The 25892-nt window shown below is 34.5% G+C and overlaps 2 protein-coding genes across 9 annotated transcripts in view; one reads left to right on the top strand and one right to left on the bottom strand.

The window, feature by feature from the left end:
• The window catches only part of LOC106171078 (adenylosuccinate synthetase isozyme 1 B-like), a 16616-nt gene extending 8669 nt beyond the window's left edge, over positions 1-7947 (bottom strand). The window contains exons 1-7 of the mRNA XM_013551206.2: positions 7731-7947; positions 5166-5268; positions 4684-4794; positions 1872-1929; positions 1474-1519; positions 325-386; positions 21-102 (exon numbers count right to left, since the gene is read on the bottom strand). Of these exons, the coding sequence (XP_013406660.1) occupies positions 21-102; positions 325-386; positions 1474-1519; positions 1872-1929; positions 4684-4794; positions 5166-5268; positions 7731-7895 (627 nt within the window). The 5' untranslated portion in view covers positions 7896-7947. The remainder of the gene's footprint in view (positions 1-20; positions 103-324; positions 387-1473; positions 1520-1871; positions 1930-4683; positions 4795-5165; positions 5269-7730) is intronic.
• Positions 4189-25892, top strand: LOC106171080 (betaine--homocysteine S-methyltransferase 1). Of its 8 annotated transcripts, none has more exons than XM_087004472.1 (11): positions 7949-8108; positions 8815-8848; positions 9267-9392; positions 16913-17060; positions 17937-18049; positions 18342-18536; positions 21630-21777; positions 22826-23014; positions 23886-24016; positions 24320-24423; positions 24748-25892. In XM_087004472.1, the coding sequence occupies exons 3-11, from the start codon at positions 9267-9269 to the stop codon at positions 24845-24847; spliced, it is 1254 nt and encodes a 417-aa protein (XP_086860598.1). In that variant the 5' UTR covers positions 7949-8108; positions 8815-8848; the 3' UTR covers positions 24848-25892. The 8 variants fall into 8 exon arrangements, with proteins under 8 accessions (XP_086860604.1, XP_086860598.1, XP_086860597.1 ...); XM_087004471.1 differs by having other exon boundaries at positions 7956-8108; positions 8755-8848; XM_087004473.1 differs by lacking the exon at positions 7949-8108 and having other exon boundaries at positions 8820-8848; positions 16910-17060.

The following is a 25892-nucleotide window of genomic DNA, read 5'->3' as shown; positions in this document are numbered from 1 at the left end:
AATCTCTAGAAAATGCTCACCTTATACTGGTCTAATTCTGCTTGCACATCAATTTCAACTTCTGGGTGAAGTTTCTGAAACTGACAGGCCAGGTTTTGCAATCTGAAAAGGAATAACACAAATCAGAGATATCATGAATTGCATAATTACCCCCTTCTCTTAACAAGCAACAGACAATTTCTCGTTAAGGTAATTGTTTTTGTCTGTTATTATTATGTTCAGACCATTTATCTGAAAATTTCTCCTAAAACTTTGTTTTTTCAAATACCTTCGTTTAAGTATAAATATAAATACAAATGTCTTTATTATTTTTCAGACACTTACTTGACTGCAAAAACTTCAAAATCCCCCATCAAGTCACAAATTCTGAGGCCATTCCGTGTGGCCTGTATTGAAAATAATAAATAAAACAACATTTATTAACATGTAAGTTTTTCAAAGAACTTACAACAGACAACTCAGGTAAAATATTGTTTTTCTAAGACTGACCAAATAGGTCAGTCAGTAAACTTGCAAGGTCTAACAGACGAGGTCAAACAGCTTGACATCATTCTAAACCCACCCACTGAGCAGAGTGCGATTGCAGTAGGGAATTTTGTAAGTAAAATTATGAAAAAACGTAATTAACTGGAAGTGCACAAATGATTTCATGCATCTCACCTGCATATTAAGAGAATGTATATTGTGTAACATTATATAAGTATAATTTTTTTCTCTCTTTCATTTACTTACTATCATTACTATCTTTTCGTATGTATAATGTATAGTAGTTAGAGAGCCTCTAAATGTAAAAACATTTCAGTGCTCAATAAATTATTATTATTATTAATAGGAATGTATGCTTGTGTGTTAGCTTCATGAAACCAAAAAGCAATTTTCCAAAAATTTCATAATAACTTGGAAAGGTTATTTCAGTCTTGTATGCAAAATTATACCTCATATACAAACTGATCCCAAGTACAGAAAACAACATTTTCAAGTTGGTGATTACACCAAATTGAAACTAAAATGAACCTGGATTAATAATAATACAAAAAAAAAAACATTTCCTGTTCCATAATCATGAACATTTTGGACCCAGTGCACATGTATGATGCGTCCAAGTGTAGATCAATTTGTTCTAAATAGGACATGATCGAATACACCACTGCATGTCAACACTGGCGGTATTCCATCAAAAAGCAAACTGCTTGCCAGCAATGTACCATTTCATTAACTTTATTTTCTAACTTCTAGCATCTGTATTCAATAGCTAGGCCCTTGGTGAAGATGCCATGGAAATATTTTATGACATTTTTTGAGCACATTTCACAACTTATCTTCATAACCTGATTGCTGGAACTGTGCTAGCAGAGAAAACTTTCACCATTAGGACTCTCCTGCTTAAAAAAGTGTGCAAATTATACTTTTCTGTCACTGGTTAGCCTCTATAGAGGGTGTTTACTGATTTACTTTTTAAAATGTTCTTTTTACCTTTGATGAATATGTTGGTCCAATTCCTTTTTTAGTTGTGCCAATACTGAAATAATATAAATAAAATGAATAGTTAATATAGATTTCTAACATGTCAAAAAAGCAGTCAACAGTAGAGCTGATAACCTACTCAACCAGCAAGCAAGCAATCTCAAAACATCACATTCTATATTTTTTCCATTAGGGTTACATTTCTTTGTGAAAGTGAAAAAAAAAAAACATTGACTACATAACTTGCATCGTTTTGTTATAATTCACAAGCCAAGCATATATCTTTCAATCTAAAGGACAAAAGTGCTGAAGACCCATTTCTCTTGACTAAGAAAGTAAAAATATCAGAAAGTGAAATTTGCTTTTCATCATTACTAAGAAAGGAAGATGGGGAGAAGTTTGCTTACAAAGCATTTCCTCTGTGTGTTTCCTGAATGCCATCAACTGCTTGGTGAAAATCAAAAACTATGAAATGGAAAAAAGAACAAATCAGTTTTCTATCAATGCAAAGAAAATATCTCAATGATTGAATATATATCAACTAAGATAAGTTGCAGTAAAAAGATGTATTAAAAAGCTTATCATTTATAGAGTATGACAGCCTTCTTCAGAGTTAAAACTTCCAAAGAGCAAAAAATTGAGTGAAAAAATTATGATTTAGCACATAATAATGGATTAAAACAGCACACGACATGACAAGGAAACACACCTGCTGCTCATTTTATTCACACATACAAACTCACACAGATCTACAGTGGTTTGCACAGGTAGGTTTTGCATTGCTGCATCTGCATATTATAGGTAGGCCATTATTTCCCTCTGCAATGCCTTACGTAAAAAACCTAGGCTAGTTATCTTCAACTTTATTCATTTTAATTATGTTTCAGGTATCTTTAAGACATATTTCCAATCAAAATGGGGAATTTTTTTAATGAAAACCTGATAAGTTAAAACATGAAATGCTTATGCATTTATAAAAAAAAAAACTCAACATGTGCCCTTTAAAGATAGTATAAGTATTTCCGGCTCTGCATGTGAGCTATGGATATTATTACACATTGCAGTGTTCCCATGCCTGGAAATGTGCATATGGTAGTCCACCTGTCCAACCAACTTTGCTACCTGACTTGGAGGTTCTATTTCCATATATCTTCTATGTAAACAGATAGCTTTATAGCAAGCATACCATCTTGTCATTGTTTCCATACACAGAGGTAGAAATTTTAATACTCATCAATCATAGCAAAGGTGATTATAATTTAATTAAGATAATTCAGTTTATTATTTATCTTTATTATTCAGGCTGGGAATTTGAATGTGCCAATCGTGACATGTAGTTATGGGGCCCATTTCCTTATTTCGAACAGTCTAGTTTCCCTTATAAACAATAATATTCAACAATGTTCAATAAACAGCAGGAGTGATAGTCCAGTCAGAAAATTGAAACTGTTTCTTCCTCCCAAATAAAAAATAGGCAGAAATTAATTCTCTAGTTTCATTTTGAACTGTTCCTTAAGGAGCATGTGAACTGAAAGCACTATTTTTTAACATATTCATTGTCTTACACTAAATAAATCAAAGAAATCATAACCATCTTTGTGTCTACTGACTGCTGTACCTGTTATCTGGAAACTGTAACATGATGAATTTTTCAAAGCTTGCAAGTGTTGAGAAGAATATTTAAGAATTTATTGATTTTCCTTTTTGGTCTTTATTCTTTAATCAAAGCTACATTTAAAGTAGTTCAATAGTTTGGTTGTTTTAACTGAACCTCCTCTGTGGCAGTCAACCTGACATCTACATGACATCTTTTTTCTTGTACATTAACTGCAGTACCACAATTTTGAACAATAAATGGAACACTACAAAATGGCAAGATGTCAGTAGCAGGACTTCAACAAACATTATCAACAAACAAATTTTATATATATATATATATATATATATATATATATATATATATATATATATATATATATATATATATATTATTTTATTTTATTTTATTTTATTTTTTATTTTTTTTTTTTTTTGCCTTATACTTTTCAAAGCTTATTAAGTTATGAATAAAAAGAAAAACACCCAAGAAATGTGAATGGCGCAAACTGATGTTTTGGCAACATAAACAGATATAGGTCATGGTAATATGCACAGTAGCTCAGTAGTGCACAGTACTACCTGTACATACTGCATATCTCCACATACAACATTTGGAAACTAACATACAATTATGAGGGATCTCATTTCATCAGAAATCAGATGCAATCAATCAAGCCTCTCAATCTCTGCTTAATACATTATACCCCTCTTGCTCTCAAACATCTTTGATAGTATTTTGGGATGCATTTACAACTGTCAAGATTTAATCTAACACCATGATTGTTTTTTATTACAACACCTTATATACACAGGTATGACACAAGCTCAGTTTCAATATTACTGGGCTATAAAATCTATTCATTGTCTATTAGAGGATTATGCAGCAAGCTTTCAACCAGGGCAGCCATATTGATCTACAGTTCTGATAGTCCAGGAATCATCTTTGCTAGTGAAAGCAGCCTTAAAGTTCCTACACTCTTCTAGGTAACCCAGTTTCCACATAACCCAATTCAGGCTTCCACAAACCATCGACATTAATAAGTTGCGAAGCACATTAATTAGCTGCAAAGTTAGGTAATGCAACAGCATGCTTTCTCTGGTGCAAGCCTTGAATAAGCAGGGCATATCTTAGGATCCAACAGGTAGAGTAAATGGCATTAGCAGTGGTTTGTGTCTTAATCCAGGAGTAGTACAGTAGTTTGTTTCTCCAACTAATATTTTTGAAATTTTCCAGAAAAAAATCAAAACATTGGCTAGTAAATCTTAGTTAATTTTTAAAGCTATTGACCTAAATGAAACCTAATTTGTTTTCCATAAGTGCTGCTTTTATGTCATCTGGAAGATCACGGAACAACATCTTTAACTACCAGACCAGGTACTTTACCCCTGCTTCAACCCATATGTGTTAAGTGTCAAATGGGGGGAAATAGCAAGTACCATTCAAAAAGGAAGTTGGTTTTTCTCCTGACAGTGTCCAGTGATCAGTTTAACAGCAAGAAGTGAATACCTTGTAAAATGAAGTAAAAACCCCCATAGAATTATAACATCTAAGGACTTTTCCAAGTGGACTGGCCTACATTACCCATTTAGCTGACAGTGTTGAGGTTTTACAACACTTACCCATGTGAGCTCTGTTCGAGAGCAGTAGCCTGTTTTTCCACTCCAGACCCTTCGCATGGTTCTTTTCAAGCTCGTCAAACATCTGCGGTAAATGGACCACAACACCATTGCCTAAAAATGGATAAAATTTTAAGAATTATTACGCATTCCAGAAAACTTAAAAACTGTAATGACAGTCTGGACTGACAGTTGCAAAAAAATTACCGGATGGACTGTAAATTCAATGGTGGCTTTAAAATTTTTGTCAGTCCTTTGGACCTACTAATAACAATTTTATACCAGTTTTATCAGTTATAACTGCCAGGGCAAACACTTCTGCATCTACATGTCTGTATTTCATCATTTTTTCCAGACTGATAGCAAAATAGGGAATTATTTGAGTTGCAAAGCATTATATGACTTGGGTATGCCATGTGTGTTGATAAACTTCAGCCAGTTTGATCAAGGACGTTTATTATACGTCCTTGGTTTAATGTACCCACCTATGACTGACATACAGTGTGGGTTGGCCAGCCCACTTGGAAGAAGATGGAAGTCATACATCTTACCATCTACCACAACAGTGTGCCCAGCATTGTTACCTCCCTGAATGGAAATAAATAAATAAATAAATAAATAAATAAATAAATAAATAAATGTCTCACACTGCTTGCGCATAAAATCTAATTCTATACACAAAAGTATTACCATTATGCCTATCAAATACCATTACGGCCGTACATAGTGTAGATAATGATAATACACTGCTCTACCCAACTGTGCTATTGCCATTAAGACTGAGGTAGAGGCCTTCTCCTGTCAGTGTTAGATAATTAGATAGTAGATAGACAGCTTATGAACATATACCTGGACCTTCGGGGCACCTTGGCTCACTACCTCTTTCATTGGAATTTTGAGCCTAATGCTTAAGAAAATCTGCTAGGGGATAGAGTGAAGATCATTTTGATTGAATAAAATTCACACTATTCAATTTCAATCAGTTAATGAGGCTTTTTGGGTGCCAATCTCTGACCCCTTTTTGAAATTTATTTATATAATCATTATTATTATCATTACTATTATTCTAAAAGGATGTATGTGCTATGTTTAATTTTTTTTTTTACTCTGCAGTCATGCTTTTATTCGGTGTAACACACAGAGAAGCAACACATTTCAGTCAGCTTTTCCAACTGCCAATGTGCCATCTATAATTAATATGAAAAATACAGTAATTCCGACACAAATATCTGTTCCTTATAGCCTTGTTCAGTGACAGGATTCAACATTAAAATTTAACAACAGAGGCAGATTCAATCAAGAGCAATATTCACAGAGGTTTTTTTAATGTATTGTTAATGTATCAGAAAAGTGCATACACAACAGTATCGTTTACTAAAACCTGTATCAGTTCAGGTTCACAACCACTCCAGTCTATGTAGCAGCTTTGGTCAGAAATTGATAGATTGAGTGTCAATTATTCTATGAATACTGACCGCCTGACCTTTCTGTGACAGTCAATTTACAATAGAAAACTATATAAAAGGCACTTCCTGACAAGACAGACTGGTTTAGGTTTGTATTCACATCAGTCTGATACATCTGATACGTCTGTCTGTCTGTCTGTGTGTGCGTGTGTGCGCGTGCGTGCATGCGTGCATGCGTGCATGCATGCATATGTGAGTGTGTATGTATATCCTGGGAGAGAGGATTTAAAAGCTTGGACATATATATCAACACCTGGCCCAGGCCTACCCAACTACCAGACTCGGCACCAAATGATCCTGAATTCATCAGTAGATCGGATCACACTACCCATTTTCAAGGTGTGTATCAGTATGCATTTCATAGTATCATACCATAGGACAAATTTTGTACGATGACTGCGAGCTCAACCTGTCATTTGGGTATCGCGCCTCCTTTTTCGTCAAGTAGGAGTCATAAGAAAACAACAATATGGCAACAGGTGTAGCCTGTGAGCAAATTGAATAATTTCAGTAGGTAATGTTTGATTCATTTTATGTTAACAGTGAAGCTAATGATTATATGTTAATTGTTATGATGATTTTCTAGCTAAGCGAGGATATTATGCACATCTATTAGTAATTTCACAAGAGCACATTACACCGAGAGAGCACATTACTCCACACTACTTACAAACAGCTAGAAACCCAGGTGAAAGCTGGCCAAATTGCTTCACATTCTTTTATATGATCCACTCATCTTATATTAGTGTCATGATATCACAGTTTGAGTCAATTTGGTGTTCTTGATCACTAATCCAAGGTTCAAGATTGCAAACAACAACTATTGTTAATGAGCACTGAACACTTTATCTAATCATAAGCATTAGTAATTTTAACAACTGATTCTTAGCAGTTTTAAAGCTGCAGAGAAGGGGAAAAATAATGCTTATTATAAAGTTAAGATGATTTTAAGATTAATTAGAAGTCAGAAGAGACAGGTCCCACCATTCTTATGTGGGCAACCTCACCCTTCAAAGAATCACTTGATGCAATATGCGACTTGTACATCAAACACACATTCTAACCAAATCTACCAGCATGTGTTATTATACACAGATAAATTATATATTTTTGCTGGTGCAAACCTGGATCCACTTACGTTAGTAGATTAAAATCATTTATTCAGATTGCATCATATAAACTTTTTCAAACGAGTTAGCTACTAAATGTTATTTGTTTATTTTAATGGAATTGCTGTGAGAAATTGGATACTCTTTATCTGCTGACCAAGTGTTACAGTTGTTTTCAATTAGTTAACGTGAGCCTGTTTAGTACGTATGTACTAGTAAAGTGACGATTTTAACAACGAAATCGTTAAAACAACATGACAATCTAGGCGTAGTTGCCGTGGATTATCTTCAAGTGTGTTCAGTTATTAAATTGACCACTGTGTGTCAAACTAAATGTTAAGAGTACTCTGGTTTGAAAATAAACACCCTCAATTTTAAAGGAGACCGCACGTGTTCCGGGTACAGAGTGGATGAAGGCTAAGAAGTTGAAAAACGTTGATCCGATCGTCTTGCACAAGTCGGTCAATAAGCTTACCTGACACCGACAAACTACGTCTGATTCAGTTGCTAACAAGTCAACCATCTTCCCCTTGCCTTCATCTCCCCACTGAGCGCCTAAAACCACTGTCACCCTGTTATCATGCTCCATCCGTTGCCGTTTATGGGGCATATCCCCGTTAAGACTTGTTTCTGTCGCCATCCCCACTTTCGCGCGAAATCCAGATTTCCTGCGCACACCGGAAGTACGTATATATTTCACGCGCGATATGTGACCGATATATGAAACGAGGACTGTAGTAGGCCAATGCTGGTTAATGTTTTTTGCATGGAAAAAGATGGAAACGGAATATTTTAGGCGGTGAAAGTACTTTTTCTCTCGCGACCGTGCTGTGTCAGTATGCACCAAAAGGAGGTAAAAATTTTACTAGGGGTTAATTATCTCGTTGGCTGAGGTGAACGGCAACGTGGTCCCTTTGCCAAAGGCTTTGGGTTTGCTTTCAAAATGTTTGCAATTAAAATTTTTAATTTCCAGTTTATTAGATCTGTGAGTTGAAAAAAAAGAAAAGAATTTCCATGTCTTATTCAAAAACCTTTTTTTTTTTTTTTGTTTTGTATTTATGGGCACTAAGGTGCTTATTGAGATCTTGGACATAATAACGTTGAGGTAAAAAAAAAAGTAAATCGTTGAAACTGAAATTTTGACATGGCTTTATTACCAGTGGTTAGGCAAGTTCTTCAAAGTTCTCAGAATTTCTAAGTATGTGCTCCATGGGTTTGATAATCCCCCAAATGCTTATTTTTGCCACCCATAGCTTCTTATTAAACCTTACATACACACTAAAAATGATTTAAACCCTCAAATATTTTTTTCTGGAGCGCACCTGATGTTCACATATCCATTGGAGATTAAAGGAAATGGTCGCTGCTATATATAATGACTGGCCAGTAATTTTTGATTAACATTGAAAATTAGGGAGTTACAGGGTGGGAGGCAAATGCTGCAAAGGTATCAAAAAGTTTCCATCAGTGATATTATTATTGCTAAGTGCATTTTATAGTGATTGACACAGACCACAATTAAGTGAACCATAATTTGGAATGATGTATCTTTTGACCAGAGGCAGAGGTGAAAAAAAGAGCAATATATGCAAGGTAATTATCCATCTTACATCAGAAGGAGAAATTCACCAGAAAAAATGACATTCAGAACTTTCCTAGCGCTAGAAACTATCGTGTCTTGTTTCCATTGTAATTTTTGATTAGATTTTCAATGCTACTCCCTATGTGAACGTGTAATTGTTTGATTTTTTTTTTTTTTTTTTTGGCAGCAGTATATATAATTTTTAGCTCTAGGTAGCAGCTGCTATAAGATAGAAGGATATTATTACATTTAGATGGAAATACTGCTTCATAACAAAGCAGTTGATAAAGCAAGAAACATTCGGCCCTTCTAAGGACACATCTTTGCATACAAGCTTCATCTGCTTATTTATTTTTTAAACATTAAATACCTGTCTGACATAGGAAACTTCATAGATAGATTAAAACAAAATTTCTTTTTTATTTTCAGATGGAAGTGAGGGCACCCAAAAGGCTGAAGGATTGGAATGTGTCACCAGTTTTATCCCTGAACCCTGATCATTTAAGAGCAGCATGGAGGACATCCCACCCAAAAAGCAAACGTGTTGGATGGCCTGTAAGCTTATAAATGAACATTAAAAGACAAATGAGTCTTGTTTTTTAAGGAGAGGAAACTCTTCATCCACTTAGTATGCATTAAAAAAACAACCACAAAGTTCTTTTCACTGTTCTCCATATTTTGAAAGTTTGTTACACCCCAAAGAGGGTTTTTTTGAAAACATGTTGGTTTTAATTATTTTATCGACCATAAGTGATGGACTGTAGTGATTCATGCAGAAGACTTGTGTGTATTATTTGTCATAAGAAAAGAGATTGTGGTAGGTGTGCAATAAAGACAGACAATAAAGGATGTGCTTTTTAGAGGAGTTGTGTGGAAGGATTGGTGATCACAGTTCAGGGGAAATAAAATCAACAAATCAAGTAAGTAAAACTTTATTCAAATCGAATTGAAAATGTGAGTTCATTGAGTTGAAATCATGAATAGTCAAGTTTTGACTTCTTTTTTACAAAGACGAGGAGAAAAAAGGCTGCACAAGTCCTGGAATGAAGTACTTCGTGGATCATACTAAATCAGGGAAATAAAAAGTGGTTTTCATGGGTAACAAACTACCCAATGTAACCTCTGTTTATTGCATGTACATTCTGCTAGTATTACTTAATTAATTTTTTATTTTCTCCTTCTCTTCTCTCTCTCAATCTTTTTTTCTTTTTTTAATTCTCAAATAGGGCAGAACATGTCATTTGTGTCTGAAACTGCCATAGCTTGACCATACAGTGAATTAACCAGGGGTCATGTAAAAAGTTTCAGAAAGTTATAAAGAGAGGGCATGGTAGGTTTTTATGGTGTAAAGTTTAATGTTGGGAAAACTGAGCTTGTTGCCATTTTGATGATGTGCACAGACGAGACTGGAATTTTGTAAGTTTGTGTAATTCTGGGAAGGTAAAGGAGAACCTTCAAAGCACCCAAAAGGATTAATTTACTATTTACATGTAATTTTATACCATGCATTTTAGGTGCTCTTGCAAGTGTGAAACTTACAGCATATCCAGTATTCAAACTTCTAAAGACTTAATCCTGAGTTATGTGAATTTCTGGATGCTTCAGCTTTGATTATGTACTGATAAATCGAAAGACATCATCAATTGTACCATTCTGACATAAGCTGAATTGTTATTTCATGGTGTGTGTGTGATTCTGAATTGTTACATAATGCTTTATTGATTGAAGCATATACATTTACATGGGTAGGTGAAAGGTAGAATAAAGTTATAAATAAAAATACTATTACAGTTGGTGCTCAAACAATTTGAATGATGCTATCAATCCAACCAAAAATCTTTTCTGAAATGATATTTCTGGGCCCAAACACTTAGAACAAATGTCAAAATGCAACAGAATTTTTTTCCTTGTTCGGCAAAACTCAGTAAATTTTCCAGACAGTGAATAGAGTCTGCACGCCACAGTCCTTTGTCAGTTCTGATGATTTTAATTGCTTTCATCAGTGAGGAAAGAACAATTAAACCCAAGATCTTATCTGGAAGTGAAATGTACCTGTTATTCTTTTTTCTTGTGTTGACAATAATGATGCTCACAGACTTGCATCTTGCTCCTAAAGGGGAAAAGGTATGCTCTGGATTAAAATTTGATCTATTACCACAAAGGTTTTGTGGTAAAAGGTCCACTTTTTCAGACCACATAGCCTTCTTTTGAAGTTGCTGGTACCGGGCCTGTTCACACAAAGTGATTTTTCATTTACAAGGACATACTCATTTCTGTCCAACAAATATTAACAGTGGGTCAGATATCTTGTAAAAGACCTTCACATAGCAGTAGGCCATGTAACATTTGCTCACAATTAAAAGTTTTATTTTCAAAGTCAATTGAAATATATACATGTATGTACATAATAGATAGGGGCACATTATTGATGTCTGATACCCCGAGATCCTACGTTTACTACAATTTTTAGCAATCAGCAGGATCAACCCCGACTTCTAGGCTGATTGAATTTGGTTAGCAAATTCGTCTATTTCCAGATGTGAAGCTGGCTGGTCAAGATAAATTTTTCTTTTGCTATTTTGACCAGAAAATACTTGTAGAAATACGGGGTATATGATATGAAAATGTGTTTCAAAGTGTGAGGGTGCAAAATTGTGTTTATTTTCTCTCAACTTGTTTTCATATAACTTGATTTATTGACCAACAGTGGGACAAAAAAAAAGTCAAGGAAAAAATTCTTGTCAGGTGTGCGCGAATCAGGGACTTATGCCATGACAAATATGACCTCTTGATAGCCTCTTATCTGAGCTAAAAATTACAACCAATGGAAACTGGCAATCAATAGCCTTGGGCTGTCGGTCAATGGCCTTGAGAACTGTCAGATTGGATCTTATCTACCTGTCAGAAGTGTTTCACAACTGAATATTGCATAAAAGTATTCTCTGCTCAAAATGCCAGAAGAAAAAAATTATAATCATACTATACCCTTGGAAAATCTGCTTCTACTGAGTACTTCTCACTCACTGCCCCACTCCTGTGCACATCCAGCTAAAAATGACCAGCCTGCTTCAGGCCTTACACCATTCAACTTCACATGATGTCACACTTCAGACACAATAATATATCTTCTCTCATCTCCTATAATGCCAGTAGATACAGCACTGTCTTCAAGATTTCACCAAGATTACTCCAGGTACTGAGCTTATATCATAGGGTGCTTTCCCAGAGATTTAGATCGATCTAGAGATTAAGATTTAGATCGACTTAACCCCCTGGGGGTTCACGCTAAATTGCAGTCAGCCGATCGGGCACCATAGTTAATTACCCCCTTACAGCTTTAAGCCGACCAAGCTGACAGTAATCTAGTGATACTCCCCACAGGGAGAGATCGATCTAAAAATCTATGGAAATGGGGTGATAGACAAGTTGCATTATTATTACTACTTGGGTCACATTCAGACCAGCTGATCCACGGATCAGTAGTTCCGAGGATCTAATATGGCAGACCCTACCTGAAAGCAAGATGGCCTAATCCTTTTATGGTCTCCCTGCCTCCACATGGCTTAAATTTGGCTTCTAGGTTTAATTGCTAGGCCTCTGCAGGGAAGGCACATTTGGAGGCGGGGAGACCATTAAGGACTTGCTTGGTATTGCTTTTTACCAAGGTTGTAGGTTCGGCCATATTCATGTGTGTCAGTATGTGCTTCGAACTATCAGACGCGACACCGCTCTTGCCTATGTGATAGTAATGATTCTCAGCGGGGTTGGAAAGTAGTGCATCTCATCTCAAACTTTGTTCCGGGGTATGATACTGTGAAATGCATACTGACGCACACCTTGAAAACGGGTAGTGTGGTCTGATGTGCCGGTGAATGTATAGTATCATTCGGTGCCGAGTCTGGTAGTTGGGTAGGTTTTATATTTAGTCCATGGATCATTAATTCTGCAGATCATCTGTTGTGAATGCAACCTTATCATTACCCATATATACTACTTGCATTTTAACATTTGTGCTGGTATTATTGGAAAATTTCTTATAAGTCAAGCAGAGTATAATCCTGTTTATATTTAGTATATATACTGTCAGTCAATGAAAAACGCATCAGAAAACTTTCTTGTACTTTTTTACCGAGAATCGATTCCAACCATATAAACAAGTACAAATGCACTTGTTTGGTCATAAGAGAGTGGGCTCACCACTCGGATGTTTAAAATTTCCGCTTCAGTGATTTTGTGATCAGCTGCTACAAAATCATTTGTTTTTCCTGTCTCGTGATTGGTGTGAATCAGTCAGGTTCAATATATGGTGATTAATTAAGCCTATTTAAGGAAGTCACCAAATCCAGTATGACACATGACAAAAAAGTTCAGAGATGCCACGTCTGACACTGGAAGAGCGACTGGGGGCCCTGCATGGGGATGCTGGAGGCTGGGCGGAACCAAAGAGATTTGATCATGCTACCTTGCATTTAAATGATCTTTTCTGACCTTTATTTCACCTTGCGTGACTGAATAATGGGTCATATTTCACACGAAAACTTATTTTCTTAATGTGCCAAAGGAACGTAAAACATTATTTGATAAATAAATGATGCGTTTTCATTGACTGTCAGTATATTTTATGTACATTTTTGTAACATTAAAGCATTTACCACTTTATATAAAATTTCACATGAAAACAATTATCTCCCTGCCACTGCCTGGCATTGGAGTAAACTTTTTTTTTTTTTTTTTTTTTTTTTTTTTTACTTTGAGGAGGGCTTTGTTATACTTTTTATTGTGATAGTGATGTTTACTTTTATAAAGTTTTAAATAAACCAGTGAAATAATTTAGAAAATAATTTTGAGAAAGAAAGATTATACAGTGTATTTTTGGCCTGTCTGGTAATAAGTACTTATAGATATGTACCTATAACAGGTTATTGGTCAGCAATATCAAGGCTGGTCTCTTGTTCTAAAAGAAAAGGGATTAATTTTTTTTACTGAAAGACCTATTGTGCTTCAATACTGTTTTTCCAAGTTTTATTTCAGAAAAAAATAACACCTGAAAGAAAGTGAAATTGAAATATAATTAAGTATATTTACAAAATCAGGGAAATACATTTTGTTTCAATAAAGCCTAAGCTGAAAATTACACTTAAATGTTGTGTAAATGTTTCCCAAACCAGTATTATATGCCTTTCTTTTTGATTGAACATGGTAATTTAATCACTTACTTTGAAAGAAATGTGATACCAAACCTGCCTCCATTTTGAAATGTTAAAGTCCTTAAGTAGAAAAGACTAATTACCAATCATCTGATTAAAAAGTCAAACCTGATGCTTTTAAAGCTATAATTAAATTTTTCTAAAATTTATTTTCACAAGTACACTCACAGTATCACACAAAAAAGGTAACTGTAGTATAGGATAAGTATCCTAAATGTCAAAACTATTTGTACATAATAATCAAAATCTACAATTTCACATTAAAACTGGGAAAAATCACAGTACTTTTCAAGCTGAGAAATCTTTGTTTACAGTCAGTTATCTAATCTGCCATTTATATCCCACTTAGCACCTCATTGTGTTGACTCTAGCTATTTAAGGGCTCAATCCTAATGAAACTATAGGTCTATATAGATCAGTCCAACTCTGGGGACTCTTGCTGAATACAATCAGATCGAGAGACTAAGACCCCATTCCCATAGATTTTAGATCGATCTATTCCTGTGGAGAGTCTCACTAGATTACTGCCAGCTTAGCCGGCTAAAGCGTCTGTCCCGCCTACTAAAAGCTGTAAGGGGATAATTAACTATGGTGCGCGCTTGGCTGACTGCAATTTAGCATGAACCCCCAGGGAGTAAGGTCGATCAAAATCTAAATCTCTGGATCGGTCTAAATCTCTGGGAATGCACTCTAAGTGCTGTTGGAGAGAAGTAAACTCCAGAAGAGTTGGTGGTTATATGAGTGCATTAGAAACGCACTTGTCTACTGTTTAATCTTTTTATTCTGATTGCATTTAGCCCGAGTCCTGGCTTAGTCAGATCAATCTACGATGACTGACAGTTTCATAAGGAATAATCTCTAAGTGAGGGATTAAATCTAATTCATAGCTTGTTGTGCATACTTAATTGTGCTAGAACCAATAAACTCATCATTTACAGACTGTTTTAATCCCACTACTGTTAGTTTTGACAATATTTGCCTGTCCATTTGACACTTTTAGTGACTCGCAAAAAGGTACAGTGCAAAGGGCAATAACCCTTGCATAACTGATGTGTGTAGGCATAACATGTAGGTTAATATATGCAATGTGAAAGTAGGCCGGGTTATGTTCACAGTTTATTCTTATGCGTCTGTGTATATTCTGATCACTTTATCTGTCAATGTTGTCACCTTCCAAAATGTCTATTCCTATAACTGTCAAACTGTATTTTTCTTTAACTTAAAATTTACTGCGTGACTTCTTAAGTTTTAAATAAAGGTTCCTTTTGAAAGTCTACATTATCCCATTATTGGGTGTTTTGATTTTTACATAGTTGTCAGCTTTGCTGTCTAATATAAGGGACCATTCCCAGACCCTATTGCACTAACTGTGGATGGATCTATCTCTGAAGGGATTCTTGCTAAATTGCAATCAACCTATAAGCAGCTTAGATGTCTGTTACCCTTACTGAGGCTGCGGAGGGAGGGGGGAGGTAATTAACTTTTGTGTAGAAGTAGACCTAAAAGAAATACCCTTTTGAAATTGCTGACTACGGGGCCTGAGTAAATGAGTCTTTAAATAACAATACTTTGCAGTGTTGATATATGCAACTTGCTTTTCATTTGGTTAAGTCCTATATTTGAACTCTGCCTTGTTTATACTCCACACAACAGCTTGAACTGAATTTGTCCCTTTCTTATCTGCATACAGTATGCCCCCAGTTTGAAATACCTAGCTCAGGTCAGAAACTGATGCTTTCAGAAACTTTGTTTTCATAGAGCCAGACGTCCATTTGCAGACACTCGAGCATATCTTATATCTATTGGTAAGTGCTAGTGGATATGCTAGTGAATACTTTTGCATAAGAATAGGCTATTTATTGGTTTATGTTTTTCTTTAAAATTTAAGGTCCTTCTAAAGTCAAGTTTAAAAATCTACGTGTTCAGATTTTTTTATAAATTTTATTTCAAATATGCTTTTAAGTGTCAACATTTAACTATGCAATAGCTGTCTGTTGTGTCAGTAATTTACTTTCTCTTATTGCAGAAGCAAATATAAGTAGCCACTTGAACATGCAATCAGATAATTAAATGATAACGTTTATCTCAGTGCATAAAGATTTCATCTAGAAATTGCTTGTTCTCTTCAGCTCTCAGGTCAAATAATTTTTCCCATTGTGAAGGGAGTTCTATTCATTTAACAATACCAAATATGCATGTACTTCCAGTAACTTGTCATGTGCAAAGTATTGCATTGGAATTAGTTAAGAAGACATGTGCATGCTACACTTTACATACGGAAATTTTGAACAGTTTTCCAATTAAGAGCTAGTGGGTCATTTAAGCTTTTCTAAATGTTTGTGCAGTTCTGAACAACTTTCATTTATTTAATTGTTGATAATACAAGATGTTGTGAACCATCCGAATGACTTTGACTTCATTTTATAATTGTACTGAATTCCAGTATATTTATTTTCATCAACAAAGGGCTTTGACCCAACTCAGTCTTCCACTTCACCTGCAAAGCATAACAAAAAAACTAACATGTTGAGTTCCAAAACTAAAGTTTCTTTTTGTACAAATTTCTTATGCTATATGCTTTATCTAAGTGGATCAATATGAGTGCAACAGTAAATTCAAGTGACTTACATTCTTATTGTTGTGCAACAGGTGAGAGTTTCTTCTTATCAGATTTAAGTTATCCCTCTAGCTGTATCAGCCATATCTACACATAGAATGACAATGAAACATTTATGCAAGACTGAGGCAAATTAAATGGTAACACGTTGATTAAATATGAATGCATAATATGGAATTGGAGGTTTCCAGAAAGGTATCTGCTGCATTCAATCAACACTTGCAAGATAACATTTTTCACATTTTTAGTAGGTGGCAATGGGAAAGAAGGGCATCCTAGAACGGTTGGCTGAGGGGCCAGTGATAGGAGATGGGAGCTATGTCATTACACTAGAAAAAAGGGGCTATGTAAAGGCAGGGCCATTTACACCAGAGGCTGCTATTGAATATCCAGATGCAGGTAATTTTTTTTTTTTTTTTCATGAGAACAGGATGATTTCATGTGAAGTCAAAACCAGAAGTTTTAAACATATTGAGTAGGTGTTTGGAAGATGGTTATTTATTTATTTATTTATTTATTTATTTATTTATTTATTTATTTATTTATTTATTTATTTATTTTAATCATGTCAAATTTGATACAGGACAATTTGTGCACAAAGTTTGGAAAATATCCAGGTATATATCTTATCATATATTTCCCTCATTTTGAATTAAAACCAAACAACATTGACCTCGGAAGGGAATTCAATTATAAACATACCACCTTAATCCAGCCACTGATGAAAGTTGCCCCATATTCTGGTATTACAACACAGAATAAATGATTAATGCAAAGTTTATCTATCTAACAGGTTTATTAGAGCATAATTATCAAATGAGAACAAGGCACCAGGTCAACTTGACCATTACTGCTCAACTGAAATTGTCTTTGACTGGGTTTTCTGTAAGCTCTCAGTGTCGTGTGGGTTTCCCTTTGTTTTTTGAAAAACTTATTGACTCTGAAACTCATGTTGTGTGTAGACTGTTCCATTATTTAAATTAATTAAATGTTTTTTAATAATATGATTTTGGAAGGCAGGCACCAGAACATAAAACTTAAATAATTATTATCAAGTTCTAATACAGGGCAAAACCAATACTCATACAACTATCCCAAGCACTAAGTGCAGGCTAATAAATGTCCTTGAAAGTTATGAAATTAAGACTTTTACATCATAATTTCCTTTGCTAATTGAATGAAGATGGTATAGTGAGGACATACAACAGGAAAGCTCAACGTAAATTATGTAAATACTTATAATATTATGTGTGTTCAAATCTGTTTCTCAAATAGTTCGGCAACTGCATAGAGATTTTCTGCGAGCAGGAGCAGATGTACTGCAGGCTTTTACTTTTTACTCAACCGATGGGAAACTTAGCACTTCTGAGGGAGGAAAAGTATTTACAGTAAGTGCCTTTCACCTTAACACGATACCCCCCTCCCCCATTTAGAGTAAGGGGTATTTTTAAAACTATACAAGGGAGGCTCAAGCTGGTTTGGCAATTTATTATTGCTTGCTTGCTTGGGTTTTTTTTTTTTTTTTTTTTGCACCCTCCAAATTCATTTCATTCAGACTGCCATTTTCATAACTAATTTACATACAAAGACATTGAAGGACTTTCCCCATGCTTACTGAAGATTTTTGACCTCTCAAATGTACCTTTTGTAAACCAATCTTAAATCATTGTTTCTTTCCAGTCTGCAGATCTTAACCAGTCTGCATGTGATATTGTTTGGGAGGTGGCGAAAACCAAGCCAGACACTCTGGTTTGTGGAGGCGTGTCCCCCACTCCATGCTATACCCAAGGGAAGGGTAAAGCTGCTGTTCAGAAACAGTTTCAAAACCAATGTGAGATCTTTGTCAAAAATAAAGTAGATTTTCTACTGGGTGAGGTGAGTGTTTTTCTGTAAAACATTTAAATGTTCACCAGTCAATGAATACAGCTTTTACCAATATGTTATTTAGTGTCATAGTGTGGCATTCAAATGTTTTTGTAAAGAATACCAAATGAATTGCCTTGCAGTCACTGCAAACAAAATATTTTTATGTACAGACACAGATGTGTCTGTACATATTGCTATCACCTGCGTCTGTCGTCGCCGTCGCCGATCATGTCGCCGTCGCCGTGCACTTTCAGCGTTAACACCATAAGTGGAAGACAGTTTTACTTTTTGGCTTTATATTTACAGAGCTGACTAATATTCATAAAACGCAGGTCAAGTTCGAAAATCAGCGTGATCGGGCCATTATTGTAGAATTTATGTTGTTTTTTCACTTTTTAGCATATATGCAACACTGTTAACACATTTCAAGGAAAACCGATAGGCCTGTTGTCATGAAACTCACAGGAGTAATCAATCTTACTAAAATGCAGGTCAAGTTCGAAAATCAGCATAATCGGGCCATTATTTTAGAAGTTATTCTGTTTTTTTCACATTTCCTCAGATTCAATTCTTAGGCATGTTAACAGTCTCATTATTTAACTAATAAGATACGTAAAAGTGTTTGTTTGACATTTTCTGCATCTTTACAACATAGTTAGTTGATTATGTAAAAATGATGGTAAATTTGTTATCATGTATTGTGTAATAAAGTTTCAAAAATGGAAATAAGCTCATATCATTGCACTTCGTCAGATTCAATCATTCATTATGTTCAGAATCTCAGAATGTAGGAAATTGGACATTTAACACTTTTGTCTTGATATTTTTCCCATCTCATCAATTTCCTTAGTTGATCGTATAAAAATGGCAGTAACCTTTAATTTTGTTTAATGTTTAAAAAATTGTTAAAAATGGGGAGAAAAAAAATTTCAGAACAGTGCTGTCCTGTTTACATTTTGGCATGTTCAAGTTGTGACTTCGAAATTCCATGGGCCTGAAGACCTTTGCTAGTCACATTTTCTGAATATCCATGATACTAATATTTTATTATTAAAAATTGATGGTCATTATGCTGTTTAACATTATGTAATATTGCATCAAAATTTGAAAAAACCTATTTTGGGCACTGCTCCCATGATGACCATTTAAGAAAAACCATGTCACTTACTGTTCTCAAACAGTACAGTAACTATGTACAGATGTGTCTGTACATATTGCCATCACCTGCGTCTGCATCGCCATCGTCGCCGTCACTGTCGCTGTTGCCAGCGCCATGCACTTTCATTGTAAACATGATAAGTGGAAGGCAGTTTTACTTTTTGGCTGTATATTTACAGAGCTGATGAATATTCATAAGACGCATGTCAAGTTCGAAAATCAGCGTGATCGGGCCATTATTGTAGAAGTTATGCTGTTTTTTCACTTTTCAGCATATATGCAACACTGTAAACACAATATAAGAAAAACAGATAGGCCAATTGTCATTAAACTCACAGGAGTGGTTATTCCAGCTAAAACGCAGGTTGAGTTCAAAAATCAGCATAATCGGGCCATTATTTTAAAGAAATGCCGTTTTTTCACATTTCCTCAGATTCAATTCTTAGGCATGTTAACAGTTTCATTATTTAATTAATAAGATACGTGAAAGTGTTTGTTTGGCATTTCCTGCATCTTTACAACATTATTAGTTGATTATGTAAAAATGATGGTAAACTTGTTATTGTGTATTGTGTAATAAAGTGTCAAAAATGGAAATAAACTCATATCATTGCAGTTTGTCAGATTCAATCATTCACTATGATCAGAATGGAAGAATGGAAGAAATTGGACATTTAACACTGCTCTATTGATATTTTTCCCATCTCATCAATTTTCTTAGTTGATCATATAAAAACGTCAGAAAACTGTTAATTTTGTTTTATGTTATAAATTGTTAAAAATGGAAAAAAAACATTTCAGAACAGTGCTGTCTTGTTTACATTTTGGCATTTTCAAGTTGTGACTTTGAAGTTCCATGGGCCTTAAGACCTTTTCTAGTCACATTTTCTGAATATCCATAATACTAATATTTTATTATTAAAAGTGATGGTCATTATGCTGTTAAACGTTATGTAATATTGCATCAAAATTTGAAAAAAATACTATTTTGGGCACTGCTCCCATGATGACCATTTAAGAAAAACCATGTCACTTACTGTTCTCAAACTTACAGGAAAGAAACATGGGACTAAAATACAGCTTCAGTAGACAATGCAGTCTGTTTGATAATTCTTACTGCTAGTTAAACAGTTTTTTTGTGAAAATTTAATTTTTCACATATTGGCATTTTCAAGGTGTGACTTTGAAGTTCCACGGGCTTGAAGACCCATGCCAGTCACATTTTCTGAAAATCCATGATACGTATATTTTATTATTAAAAATTGACGGTCATTATGCTGTTAACCATTATGTAATATGGCATCAGAATAGAAGAAAACACAATTTTGGGTGCTGCTGCCATGATGACCATTATGGGAAAACCATGTTACTTATGATTGCCAAACTTTCAAAAAAGAAATACAGGACTAAAATGCAGCCTGAGTTGGAAAAGCAGTCTAATTGGCTTCTTTTTCTGGAAGTTATACATTTTCAAAGTGTGAACTTGTTACACATTTTACTTACATTGGTATTACCTGTTGAGCATAATTAAAATTTGATGTTGAATTTGCAGTTTAACATAATGTACTGTTGCATCAGAATTGACAGTAGCCGATTTTGTGCATAGTTATTTCCTGTTTTTTGTCTGTACATTTGACAGCTTTGCTGCCTTGTTATATCTAACACTGATATTTTCATAATTTTGATCTGAATCATTTGGAAAATATCCATTCCCATGTGATTTTTTAAAATATCTCTTCACTGAGGTTTAAACATGCACTACAAAGTTACAAAATCTATTCACCAATTGCAATGTATTATTTTTACACACAAATATTGATGTTGTTTGTAGTTTTATGACAGTACTGCATTTAGTATTTCCAAGTTTTTATCTGCATAGTAATGTAACTGTGGATTACTGGAATGGTCTTTCATGATGACTACCTATGGTTTGAAACTTTTTAGTTTTTTGGCCATGTGGAGGAGGCAGAATGGGCCATTGAAGCAATGAAGACTTGTGGTATGCCAGTGGCTTGTACGCTCAGAATTGGGCCTCGCGGGGATTTGGATGGTGTTTCAGCTGGAGAATGTGCTGTCAGAATGGCCCGAGCAGGTAATATACAATGCAGATTAGACATCTACAAAACAAAATAATAATGATTTTCCAAGAAATTTCAGCAATTTCCTCTTAATCACCAGCCTGAGGCTATACCCTATCCAAACTGGTTGAAAGATTATGATCTATAAGATTTGGCTAATTAATTTAATTCTACGTGTATATTTTTATTTTCTAGAGGCATGGATAAAAAATTTCTCAGCAATTTGAATGTATTGCAACTTGGTAATTAAAGTTTTTGAAATTTTCAGAAAAAGTTGATTTTTTAGTTATACTGAATTGTATATTTAAATCTAGGTGTGTTCAACTTCAGAGTACTGTTGCTTGGTTAAGTACCTATAATGTAATAGTGCCCCTGGATGGGCATGCAGCCACTTCACAAACTGTCAAAAACTGGTTTTAACAACAGAATTTCAGCTAACTAAACTGAGTGTTACCAAAAATTTTAAGGGCATTCAGTTCATCTTTTAGTAAAACTGTAGAACAATTTATATCAGTAGGGTATTTACATATACCTTAAATTTATGTCAACTATATTTATTATGAACCAGTTGTACATAAAACCCTTTTAGACCAATAGCACTAGGTCAACTGTATGTATTTACCAATCAAAGTGTAGTACTCTATGCAAATAGACTCCCAGCATTATTGCTATTTACTCATCTTAGTGCATACATACTGGTATGTGATATACAGTAATATATTTAAAGGAGCAGGTAAGAAAAATTAAAAAATGTATTATTTTTTCACAAAGTTATTTCTAAGTTGTACATTAAAACATTTGTAGCATCATTTGTGAGACTGGCACCTATGTGTAATTTTTTATTTCCAGTGTGCTGTATGTATATTATAAGGAAGATGTTACAGCTTTGATACATGACTTATAACTACGATGTAAAAGTAAGAAATAGATATATAATATTTGTATAGATGCATAAGAAGATATCTATATATATCTTTTTTTTCAAACTCCTCTTTATACGTGTAAAATTAATGTATAAAATAGTTTGATTTTAGTGAAAGTTAAGAAAATTTCTTTATTCAGGGTGTGACATAGTGGGCCTCAACTGCTCCTTTGACTTCCACACAGAACTTAAAACAATCAAGATCATGAAGGATGCTTTGGCTGCCGAGGGCTTGACACCATATCTTATGACCCAGCCTGTTGGATATCACCTTCCCGAGGTGGAGAATAGCATTGTGGGTTACTATGATCTCCCGGAGTACCCTCTAGGTAAGATATTGAAAGGCAAAGGATTTCAATTATGTTTCTTTAACAAAACTTAAACAATACTAATTTATTAATATGTTTATGTATTTCATACCTTGTTGGTCTTACCTCAGATATATTTATAATATTATAGTTATGATACAGGGAATTTTTGAATAAATGGTGCTTGGTATCAAAAATCAGAAAATTTTCCATGCTTCCTACAAGTAGGTTTTACTGACAAATTTGATAATCCTAAAGCATATGTTTATTTTAAATTATGGAAAATCAAATTCATTCACATAGTAATCAGTCTATCAAAAAAACTACACAAAATGTCAAAGGCTGCGTTTCCACAAACCCATCGTATTAGCTGGATCGATCTAACTCTGCGGGGATTCTCGCTAAATTGTATTCATTGTAAGCAGCTAAATGTCTGGCACACCTTCTCAAACTGCTAGGGGGTAATTAACGATAGTCATTTACCCCATAGTTACTCAAGGGGACGTGCCAGACAATTTAGCTGATTACAGTAAGCCAGAAGTCCTGCAGAGTGAGATCATTCCTACTAGTATGATGAGTTTATTGGAACACAGTCAAAGAGATCTTTTAAGAAAGTTTCTTTAAATTCAAAAAGATTGGGCCAGTATAATTTCATTTACTAGATCGCTGTGAAGTATAGATTTTGGTTTGTCCATTAAATTGTTGTCTAATAAACGTTATCAAATCAGTTGTTCATTTTCATTCCACCAGTTTTGTCTATTTCAGACAGGGGATGTTAAATCCCATCAAGTAACACTCAAGTTTTGTTTATGTTAATTTAATTTAAAACCGTGATGAGAAAGCATTTACATTCCAACACCATTTACCTAATACACAATGCTCAATGTTACAGCCCTGGAACCTCGTTTGCTGGTGCGTTTTGACTGTCGTGAGTATGCTCGCAAAGCCTATGAACTTGGCGTACGTTACATAGGAGGTTGCTGTGGATTTGAGCCCTACCATATGAGGGAGGTTGCAGAAGAAGTATGTTTAAGTTTATTTTCTATCCAATTTTTAGAATAAAATATTTTTATTTTACTCTGGAAATTATAAGGTTTTTGTCTTGCAATGACTTTTATGCGAATCTGTTTGCGTATGCATATTTCTGCCTATTCAAATGCATGTCTGTGCATAAAAGTCCTTTAAGACTGCACGGAGTATGTTTAATGCATATCTTCATCACAATCTCATTTTACATATGGTGACACAGAAAGGAATAACTGTGATATAGAATAATATAGAAACATTTATTTTATTATTATTTTTTTTTTTTTTTTTTTTACAAAGCTGGCTCCAGAAAGGGGTGGAATCAGACCACCAGGAGCTGACAAAAATTCTAACTGGGGAGATGCCTTGGCAGAGTCCACTATAACACCTCATGTAGCGATAAGGTAAAGCAACATATTATTTCTGTACTTTTCTACTTAAATGTTTATCTGTATATATCTTTGCCCCCGAGACAGACCCTCAATATTGGCAACTTTCTGATACTTCCAATTATTTTAACCCATATATTACCATGGCTGTTAAAGTAGTGATGAATTATACATATATGTTTGTATCTATGTACAAATATCAGGTAGATAACAAACATCTCATTATATTATCATATAAATTCACCAAACATCTTGCTTGGGATTTCAGTGAAATTTCTTTTTATGTATTTTATAATCATCATTATTATTTTATTGATTGATATGACATTCTACAATCAGGCACACTAAAGAATACTGGGAGAAGGTGATCCCAGCTTCAGGAAGACCAGGTGGGCGTCTGACCAATGAACTTGTTGCCTACGAAGGTCAACTGAAATAAGAGAGAAAACTTTAACAGAAGAGCTTCCAGTGTCATTTGACAACTAACATTGCAATCTATTCATGTTCAATCAATAAAGATAAAACTGTTGATGTTTTAAATGTATTGCAAAATGTAACTGTTACACAAGATTAATCCCTGTAGAAAAATATTGATGATAGAAAAATTGGATGCAGTCAAATTGTTACATGGATCATTCTTAAAATTTAATACTACCAGTATTAACCACTGTTTGATTTTTTTAATAACTTTAGTAAATGTGCATTTTTTTTAATTAGGAAAATATAAATCAATGGCGTAACTGAAAAAAAAATTGAAGATTTCATTGTGTCCAAATAATTTTTAAAGGCAGGAGAGAAGTGCAGTTCATAAGAAATAGAGCTAGAGTAAGTTTAAAAGTGCTGCAATGGCTCTGAATGCTTCTAACAATCATGACAGAAGTTTTTATTCATGAAGCATGACAATATGTCGCTGGTTATGGAAAGCACATTTACATAAAAATGTACACAGTATAAGCAGATACATTCAAGAACAGATGCACTGTATACTGTGTTCATTACCAATATCTGCTCATTTCTTTACATTTCTTTTTACAGTTATACACATAACTACATATGATAAAGTTTTTAGAAACTAAAAGCAATTCATTTTTCAGCACACTAGGTTAGATGAATGGTAGTTGTTATATAATTACACCATGTAATGCTAAGTTTACTACGTTTGGTGGGTGCATAATATCTAAAGCTTATAATACACTGTCGTGATCATTTGACTCCAGTAATCACTTTATATTATCAGGTGATTGCACCAGCAGTTTCTTAAGGTGCTGGCCAACAGTTAATGATGGGTAGTTCATACATGTAACTACCCTGAAAAAGAGAGTTGGGTTTGGTTGGGTTGTGCAGCCAGCTGAGCATGCTCTGGTGTCTCAATTTTGGGCTGTGTTCCTCTAATAGGCCACCTTCTGGTGAGGCTTTTAACTTACATATGTACCTCCAATGTATTCAAATTGTACAATCAATAATAAATATTTTGGAAGTGTTCA

The sequence above is a fragment of the Lingula anatina genome, chromosome 2 (assembly GCF_051362555.1).
Source record: "Lingula anatina isolate TDL-2025a chromosome 2, LinAna3.0, whole genome shotgun sequence".
Lineage (NCBI taxonomy): Eukaryota > Metazoa > Brachiopoda > Lingulata > Lingulida > Lingulidae > Lingula > Lingula anatina.
This window is presented reverse-complemented; position numbering and strand designations above follow the sequence as displayed.